The sequence below is a fragment of the Morone saxatilis genome, unplaced genomic scaffold (genome assembly GCF_004916995.1).
Source record: "Morone saxatilis isolate NCDOM2014 unplaced genomic scaffold, NCSU_SB_2.0 Contig6, whole genome shotgun sequence".
Taxonomy (NCBI): domain Eukaryota; kingdom Metazoa; phylum Chordata; class Actinopteri; family Moronidae; genus Morone; species Morone saxatilis.
The window spans coordinates 11,041,578-11,051,404 of NW_023340206.1; the positions used below are offsets into that span (position 1 = coordinate 11,041,578).

The 9,827-nt window shown below is 38.1% G+C and overlaps 1 protein-coding gene and 1 non-coding gene across 4 annotated transcripts in view; one reads left to right on the forward strand and one right to left on the reverse strand.

Moving 5' to 3' along the window:
• The window catches only part of calcrlb (calcitonin receptor-like b), an 18,067-nt gene extending 9,204 nt beyond the window's left edge, over positions 1-8,863 (forward strand). For 2 of the 3 annotated variants that reach the window (XM_035677807.1, XM_035677806.1), the window contains exons 5-13: positions 667-779; positions 861-952; positions 1,871-1,997; positions 2,085-2,238; positions 2,320-2,380; positions 2,488-2,554; positions 3,829-4,047; positions 4,236-4,277; positions 5,285-8,863. In XM_035677807.1, the coding sequence (XP_035533700.1) occupies positions 667-779; positions 861-952; positions 1,871-1,997; positions 2,085-2,238; positions 2,320-2,380; positions 2,488-2,554; positions 3,829-4,047; positions 4,236-4,277; positions 5,285-5,491 (1,082 nt within the window). In that variant the 3' untranslated portion in view covers positions 5,492-8,863. The remainder of the gene's footprint in view (positions 1-666; positions 780-860; positions 953-1,870; positions 1,998-2,084; positions 2,239-2,319; positions 2,381-2,487; positions 2,555-3,828; positions 4,048-4,235; positions 4,278-5,284) is intronic. The other variant, XM_035677809.1, reaches the window with a different exon arrangement.
• On the reverse strand, positions 39-109 carry trnag-ccc. Its single transcript has one exon. It is a non-coding gene; the product is annotated as a tRNA-Gly (tRNA).
• Positions 8,864-9,827: the final 964 nt, after the last annotated feature.

Genomic DNA, 9,827 nt, shown 5'->3' on the forward strand with positions numbered 1-9,827 from the left:
TAGCACTGGCCACCACAGACTCATGGAACAAAAATATGTGCACCGCCTGGGAATCGAACCCAGGTCGCAAGAATGGGAATCTTACATGATACCACTACACCAGCGGCGCATTATCGTCACTAACTGGGCTTCATTCAGCACACAGCACTCCGCCTCTTTACCCATTTTCAGATTAGCTGGGAGCTAGTGGAGCCGACCACCGGGCTTCACAACAGCTCCTCAGAAACAGTTACAAACTATATATCTGCAATGATAATGATGCAAGTGTAGTTTAAAAGCTTAATTTCTACTCTTTAGGTGATATTTAAACAATTATTAATAAAAAAAAATCTAATTTGTTCAATGCATACACAAACAGAAATGTAAAACAGAAATGTAAAATGGTGATTTTAAGGAGGTTACATGTTGGAGAACTTTTTGAGAAAGCCAGGTTAGTTGTTTCGCTCTGCTATGCTAAGCTAAGCAGTATATAACATATGACATGAGAGTGGTAACAATTTTTACATCTCTCAGAAACAACACTCAAAGAGAGAAAGTTAATGAGAATATTTCCCAAAATGTTATAACTGTAATATAAGCTTTTCAGATCATTAGCTAAGATAGCTGCCTATTTGCAGCCCCCTTTCTTCACACCTGATGCTTAATTAATTACAAATGTGCCAACAGCGATGGCCTCCAAAGTCTGCACAGAGACAGGCGAGTGGGGACGTCACCCAGAGAGCAACAGGACATGGACAAACTTTACAAACTGCAAAGCCAACACAACACATCATGGAGCAGTAAGGAGGAATAATGACAGTGAAAGACACCATATAAAGTAGTTTAAACTGTGAAGTTGTACTGATTTTGTTCTCTTGCAGGCAGCAATGACTCACTTCTACTTGGTTATGATTGGTCACGGCCTGTCGGTGGTTTCATTGCTCATATCATTAGGAATATTCTTCCATTTTAAGTAAGTGCGACACAACTTTCTTTTTTTCCCTTTATTATCTCTTTATTTCTTTCTTTATTTCCCCTTTAAAAACAGTATAAACAACAGTAAGAGTAGGAAAATAATGAAACCCTATGTACAAGAGAAAAAACATAAGAATCCCACAACAACAGATTAACACAAATAGTAGCAGCAGCTGCACATTGGCAATAGATTGACAGTGAATATGGGTCAAATATTGCACAGTTAATTATTGCATTTTGGGTGAGGAGTCTGTCACTGAAGGAGCGGCTCAGTGCAGTGATGGTTGCCTGCATGGGGTGGGAGACATTTTCCATCAGTGATTGATAGCTTTGCTATCATCCATCCTCGTCTCCACCCCTTGCACTGAGCGAGGGGGCCAACCCAGAACAGAGCTGCCTTCTTAATCGGTTTTCGAGTCTCTTCCTGTCGGCTGCTGAGATGCTGCTGCTCCAGCAGACCACTCCAAAGAAACAGTATCAATGAAGGTCAAAGTCAAAGGTCAAAGTATCAAAGAAGAATAAAGGGTTCTTCCATGACAGTAATCCATACAATCTGGAGTTATAAATCTTAATATCTTAATTTAATTTTGGGTCCAGATACTCAAACATTTCTTTCAGAAGCTACTATAAAGGGACAAAGTGGGAGGAGCTCTTACAAATTGCTTCAATTTTAATAGTTTAATAAATGATTCATAAATACTAATGACTTATAGTTACACCTAATAAAGTTTGCAGTTGCTGTATACTGTATTAACAATTGTTGACTTGTTTCTTGCACATTAAAATCATTTTTTGAGCAGCTTGTTGAATTTCATGTTAAATCCATGGTCCACCTTACAAAAATGAGTGGATCTACTGCAGCTAATGAAATCCAAATATGCGTCTAATGTGCGTCTCCTCTTCCGCTGACCCTCAGGAGTCTGAGCTGCCAGAGGATAACCCTGCACAAAAACCTCTTCCTCTCATTCGTGCTGAACTCAATCATCACCGTCGTCAGGCTTACAACAGTGGTTAATAAACAGGGACACTCGCATAATGATTCTGTGAGTGATTCCTGCATTCTGTGTCAAAATCTGCTTTGGTTTTTGAAATATTTTGTGTTGAGAGCTCATGTTGCTTTTCCCCTCTAGGCAAGCTGTAAGCTGCTCATGTTCATCCACCTGTATCTGCTGAGCTGTAACTACTTCTGGATGCTTTGCGAGGGCATCTACCTGCACACGCTGATAGTTGTGGCAGTGTTTGCAGAAAAACAACATCTCATGTGGTATTATCTGCTCGGGTGGGGTAAGTAGGGATTCATGACGATATTTCATCTCACTTTCTTACACTCAGATGTTGAAAATATGCTAATTTGGTGGTTTGCAGGTTTCCCGCTCGTGCCAGCGGTGATACATTCGATAGCACGCCACTGCTACTACAATGACAAGTGAGTCTTCTTGATCACCGCCTCCACACGAGACCATTTCTAAAGAATATCATAAGTCACGTGTTTCCATAATGTGTAATGTAATGATCTGATTCATGCATTCACAGATGTTGGGTCAGCTCAAACACTTCCTTGCTGTACATTATCCACGGCCCCATCTGCGCTGCATTGGTGGTGAGTACTGAACTGAAATACAATACACATTTTTCATTGTTTTACACGTACACAATATAGGAAGTATGCTTTCTCATACACAGTCTCACAATTCAAGTGGACACAGAGCATTTTTACAAGTTTTAGTCTTAATTTAAATGAAGTCATTATATCTAGAATTTGATTGAAAACGCTTGGTATACTTGAGAACTTGATTTTAGACCTGCAAATCCACTTTGGCCATTTGGTGGAATGTTTTTTCTGCACTTGAGTACAGAGTATTTCCATTTTATGCTGCTTTATACTTCCACTCCACAACATATTGTAGACAAATATTGTACTTTTTACTTCACTACATTTATTTGGTAAGTTAAACTCTTTGCAGATTCAGATTATTAATAATAAAAATTAAAATATAAATTATGATGTATTAATATAGATTAAACTAGCTGGCCAACTATAGTGAGTAGTTTAAATATGGTTCCACCTTTACCAACTGCAGCATTAAAGTGATGCACACATTAATACATATATTTTATAATCCAGTGATTTAATGTATATATTTCTGAAATGGACATTTCTGCATAATGAGTACTTAAATAGTAAATGGACTGTAAATGAACCAACAACCGTCTGATTAGCGGATGACCAACTCAACCTCTGAGCCACAGCCACCACTTAGTTCTTTGTGATGTTAAAAGTTTTTAGATAAGTAAGGTTTTAAACGCAGGACTTTTACTTGTAACTTTTACTTTTTAACATGCAAGGTGCATAAATGGTTAAAGAGATAAAAGCTCTATTTGGAACAATAGACATATTCACTTCTCGCTTGTTTTAGGGTTTTTGTTTCTTTTTGCCTTGAGTCTGGTCACCATCAAAGTGAAACACATAATCAGTTGGATCAAGGACAAGACTGTCTTGGCCGGTCAAACACATTCCTCCATTTGACCCTCCAAAAATCAACAGTGGAAATAATCCAAATACTTTTGGACAGTGTGATTTTTTTATTCTTACATGTTTGAATGGTTTCCACTGCATCAAACTGCCAAGGAGTCCTTAAAAACCACCAAATCTCATTGGAGCTTTATTAAAAATACACATTACAAATACATTGTCATTTATTCCGTTTAAATGATATGTGATAAATGATGGTTAAACAAATTGGAGATCTGGGTGGTGATTTAAAAGTTTTGAGCCATGCTACCCAACCGCAGACATGCAGTATTATGTGTTGACCCATTAATAGTTGCATTTCCTTTGTTTTCGCATCAAATAAAACGCCTTTTTGATTCCAGGTGAATCTTTTCTTCCTGCTCAACATCGTTCGGGTTCTCATCACCAAGCTGAGAGTGACGCACCAGGCCGAGTCCAGCCTCTACATGAGGGCTGTGAGAGCCACCCTCATCCTCATCCCTCTGCTCGGCATCCAGTTTGTCCTGGTCCCCTACAAGCCCCAGGACCACTGGGTCTATGAGGTCTACCTATACATCATGGATATCCTCCTGCACTACCAGGTCAGTAAACACATATATGGAGCGCTTTATCCAACGCTGTGTATGTACCAATGGTGGTTTAAAATATTTCTAGAATAAGAGCAGGGACATGTGACACTGTAAACATTTGTTGCAGGCCCTTGTGCAGCTGTTTGAGCTTAAAGGATTTCCTATCTTGTGTATTTTCTCACACTTTTTTTCACATGCAGGGTCTCTTGGTTTCTACAATATTCTGCTTCTTCAATGGGGAGGTGAGTCATTGGCTCGATGCAGCATGTTATTACTGATGTTTTCTCATAGTTCAAGGCTGGATTTTGAATTATTCCAGTTAAACTGCAACAGCATGCAACATTTAAGTATCTTTTTTCAATGCTGTGCAATTTTTTAATATCATTTTTAAGGTTGATGGGAACTATGGCTTGTATCCGAAAAGATCCAATGATACACAAGTTAATGGATCTGTAACCAGACCTGTATATCATATCATATCATATCATATCATATAAAAATAAAATCTGCATATTGTCCGTATCTGTCCATATCACCACATTGGACAGTACTGTATTTCTGTGCTTTTTTTCCAGTGCCATCGTCCAAAATGTTGACCGCGGGTTGGATTTTCATATTTTATTATTTCTATTAACTGTTCATGACAAATGCTGTTTAAAAGATGTTTCAGTGCTGCCAGGAATACATGTTATGTTGGCCTAAGAGAAGTCAAATTCACATATCTATTCCTAATAAGTCTGAAAATATCAAAATCAGCATATAATATGTATACACTTTGTATACCTTTTATATTTTGAAACTCTAAAATTCACAAAAACAATAGAGGGCGTGGATATGAAGGGACCAAAAGTGCATTAAAGATGATCTTTACACTTTTTACAAGTGTGAGTACTAAACAAGTAAAATGTGCCAATATCCGTACTTGTGAATACTACAATAGAAACATTCATAAAGAAAACTTATTTAAATAATTCTCTTTTGATCAGAAACATTGCTCTGAAGCTAAATTATGTAAATATTTTTTCTTATAAAAGTAGCAATTTCTGATGAACCAATCAATTTCACGCTTGGATAAACAACTTTGGGTTAACGCCGCCCATTTTGGGTTAAGCACCACCCACTTAGGATATAAGCCCTGCCCTCCGAGTACAGACACAAATCATAAAAAGGCTTTTCTTTTAATCTCCTTAAGTTGCTGCATTTCCAAAGATAAGGTATGATAAGTTCCTCTTTGTGTCTCGTCTTGCAGGTACAGAGCGTCCTGCGGAGACACTGGAATCAGCAGCGGATGCAGTTCGCCGGCACGTTCGCCAACGCCGACTTCTTCCGCTCAGCCTCGTACGTGGCGTCGTCACTCACAGAGGTCCACCGCTGCTACAGCATCGAAAGCCACACCGAGCACATGAACGGCAAGAGCTACTCAGACATATTCAGATCGGACAGCCCTTTCGTGTGAAGGCGGCCCTCGACGTTGGAGGCTCACTGTTTCTTTGACTTCACCCAAGATGTTACGAAGATTTGATGTCAGTGTTTTCTTGGAGTTTTGCTACTGACTGAGTACACACTTTTCTTTATTTTTTGCCTTTTTTTCCATCTCCCAGCCAAATAGTTTCCTTTTTTGACTTTTTCTCACTAAATTAGAAGGAGCTTGAGAGAGCATCATTATTTATGTCCCATGAGCATTCAAAGGGGCTGTTGTTGGCCATAAGGAAGACCAAATAAATCAACCAGTCTCACTGTGAGCATTAACACAAGGAATTCCTGCCTTTTTTTGCATCTTGTGGAATAAACTTGAAGAGCCCCCAGTGAACAAGAAGCTGTTCTGACTGTTAAGATCTTACAAAGAGAAAACCTAAGATTTTTGTCTGAGCCTTTTGAGGATATTGATGCAACTTAAAAATAGGTAGTTATTAGTGAGGGTGTTGTGGAAAGGAAATTCACGAAACACCCTGTTTAATCACCTCTTGAAATCTACTTGTATGCACATAGCTGTTGCAGAACTTTTTTAATGTGGCAGAGCCGGAGCCATAGTTGCTGGGAGTTATTGAATAGCAGAGAAGGAGGTAGTCAGACGGTAGGCAGTTACCTTCAAAAACTTAATGCCATGATTTCCGTGGTTAGAAACATACAGAACTAGACATTTAAAATGCAAAACAGTACAAACACACACAAAAACTAAAGCTTGCTTCTTTTGAATTAAAGACATGCAACTTAGAATAAAGGGTGAATGATCCCCTGAGAATTTAATATTTATATTATTTTCTTTTAGCTAAATTAAAAATAAATAATGAGTTTCATAAGAAAAAGCTTACATTGTTCTGTCTGGCATGGGTATAGCTACAGTATATTTTAAGTTAATGCTCCGTTAGGCTTACTGTGTGTTTTTTTGCTTCACATCTGATTATTCCGAAATGCTGGAGAGATTGTAAGATAGTCACAGAGGAAACTATGACTGTGTTTGTACATATATTTGTGTATGAATATGACACATATAAGGCACAAAATATGAATTTTGTATGTAGACATCCTTTAGTGTACTACTAGTGTATCATTTTCAAGTCAGCTAAGAACACCTATATTACTTTTACTACATTTCAGTCCACAAACTGCAGAAATTAATGGTATAAAGTGTGAAAGTGTCATGTTGCATGCTTTTAGATGAATCCTCTGGTGATCAGGAAACAAATTCAGCAGGAACTGACCTATACTGATTCACTGATTTAACACATTGATAATTATTACCACTTTAGTGTCAAGATAAAGTCACCTCCAGTCAGAGATCACTTTCCTGTCAGAGAGCTGCTGGTTTCAGCCTTACAGTACAGGAATTACACACTTATGCAGCACTATTAACGGCCTCTAACGTTATGAATAATCACCTGAAGTGGAAAAATAATTTAAAGCTAATAGTTTGACATTTTTGCTGAGTGTTAGATGAGAAGATTGATACCACTCTTATGTCTGTCTGTTCAAAATACAAAGCGTTATTTACTAAAATGGCAAACTGTTCCTTTAAATGTGCCCTAAATGTAACGAGCTAGCTTATAATTTCTTTTTCTGTTGGAATCACAGAATATTTCTGTTATTCATAATACAATAGGTTACTAGACTGGGTGATTACTACAGTATTTTATTTTTCCTTTAAAGAGACCATACAGTGGCCTAACTGGATGCATAGTGGGTACATCGTCAGATATTTATTATGATACACTGGACATAAGTGTGACGTCTGATTGAAGTTTGACATTTTGTGAAATATACTTATTTGCTTTCTTGCTGAGAGTGAAATTATAAGATTGACACCACTCTCATATCTGTGGGGCCTACAGTATATACCAGCCAGTTATCTTAGCTTAGCACAAAGACTGGAAACAGGGGGAAACAGCTAGCATTGGCTATGTCTGAAGGCAACAAACTCTGCCTACCAGCACCTCTAAAACTCACTAATTAATGTTTTATAATTTTTTTTTTGCCTTAGCATTTAGCATTCCAACCTGCACCAGGGTAGCTGTTTCCCGCCATTCTCCATTCTTAATGCTAAGCTAAGATTACCAGTTTATATTTACAGACATGAAAGTGGCATCAATCTTCTCAAATAACCTTTTTTTTTTATCAGGAAAGCGAATTTTCCAAAAACGTCTATTACAAACTATTTATAAACTCTCTTGCTAACATCTTTGCAATAGGCTACACTGAATATTAATAATAATAGGGATTTGTATTGCCATTAATATAGGCTACATTGGGGGAAAGAAAACATTTACTGGCTTCTCTGGGCTTTCTTTCAACCATATTCTGCTGTCTTCCTCAGTAAATGGAACTTCCCCAGGTGTTACAACGTGATAACAAGCAGACTTTTAGAGGGAGGGCAGACCGTAACTCCGGCCTCTGACAGTAGTGCCATTCACTGAAGAAAACAATGGGATATGACCGAAAGCCCTGCAACAAAAAAAAGCTAGTAAGTGAACCTTGAGTTTAGGATCCTTTATCCCAGATATGTTTTCCCGATGTCAAGACTGAAGTTTGATGTTCGAAAAACAAGGACTATATAAAACCCAGATGTGTGTTTTCCCATGTTGTAGCAGTTACACATTTTCATTATTTTCATTTTTTGTTGTTTTGTCAATAAATCCAGACAATGCTTGTTTATACTTAAGAAATAATGCTGTAAATAAAAACAAGCTGTTTTTAAACTGAGATTCAGGAGAGAAAAAAAGAGTCGCTGTATTTGTGTTTCAGTTTCAATTCCCTCAAAGACAAGCGAAAGAAAACAACGTACGTGTATTTTCTTTCCCACATATTTAATTAAGGGTGGGATTTCCTTGTCTGACCTTAGAAAATGTCCCCCACTGAAATGAATATTGTTTCCAGACAAAGCAGGGCGTGTTACTGTCTGTTCCTCGTCCAGAACATATATGTGACCAGGTACAATTAGGAAGTCCCAAAGGAAAAAAGCGCTATATCTATCCCTTCAGTGCATCATTTATCAAATTCAGAACAGAGAAGCTGTAAAAACACTTAACATGCCACTCTTCTTTCAAGTGTTAAATACATCCATCTGCAAACAGGCCGCATGATGATCAACAGCATGTGTGCATTGACCGTTTATCATCGCGAGTAATATTTACGAGCCACTTTCATGCCGTTTTCATAGTCGTGACCTCAATCCACAAAGGATTCTGGTATCCGCGGTTTTGGACAGAGCACTGGGCATCACAATAATCCCAAGACTGTCTCCTCCCATGTTATTTTGTGCAGAACACTAAACATCTGGCGTTTTTACAGCACAGCTAACCGTACTTTTTCCTTGCATCCTGTTACATCAATATGAGAGATGATATCCTGTGTGGTTTCTGATGGCACACATTTCCTTTAAAACAGAGATAAAAAAAAAAAAAAATGAACTCCAAATAAAACTTGAAGCTGTAAAGATCAGATGTTTTTGTTGTTTACCTATCACAACGCCACCAGACAAGTCCCACCTCCCTTTATTTACCGCAGTGGAAATCAGACCAGTGGATGTATTGCAGGCTTCCTGTTTCTAAGAATACACTGGCATTGAACTCTTGATCCGTCGGCTCTTGTGTGCTGGTAGCAAACACTTCCTCAGACTCATGACTAACACTTGTTTACTGCCTTAACTTCCGAATGCTTCCACTGAAACTCAAAGCATTTTAGCTGATGTTTTGTGTCCAGACGGGTTGTCGGTGGCAGTTCTGCGAATTTGTCAGGGACATTTCAACAGGACATGACTGAATAGAGACATAATATGCCACATGTGCTCTCCTGCGTGGTGACAGTCTTGCACATGTAGTTGTAGTAAATAGTGCTCCAGCTTGTCATGGCCACCTTTAGACTAGTTTATTCAATTTACAGAGAAAAATACACTGCTGGAATTCAGCAGGTATGTTGGCTAGACAGCTAACTTTGAGCCAGTGTTAAACATCTCATTTTTTAAAGTGACTCTCTGCTGGAGGCAGTGGTGGAAAGTACATTTACTCATGTACTGTGCTAAAATGAGTTTTTAACAGGTTATGAAACTCCTCTATATGAGCTACATACGCACACAAGATCATTGTATTCCTAATGTCTGAGACTGGGTGGGAGTCACCTTGAAATGAATTAAATGAGCCGGTGGAAACACTACCACTTTTGTCCACAGGAGTCGCCAGAATCAAAAAAATTAAAGTAGTTAAATATGGCTGATATTAAGGTAACAAAAACACAATGATACTATATTAATGTGGTTATACACTAATGAAAACATAACTATGAATATAATATTCCATTTC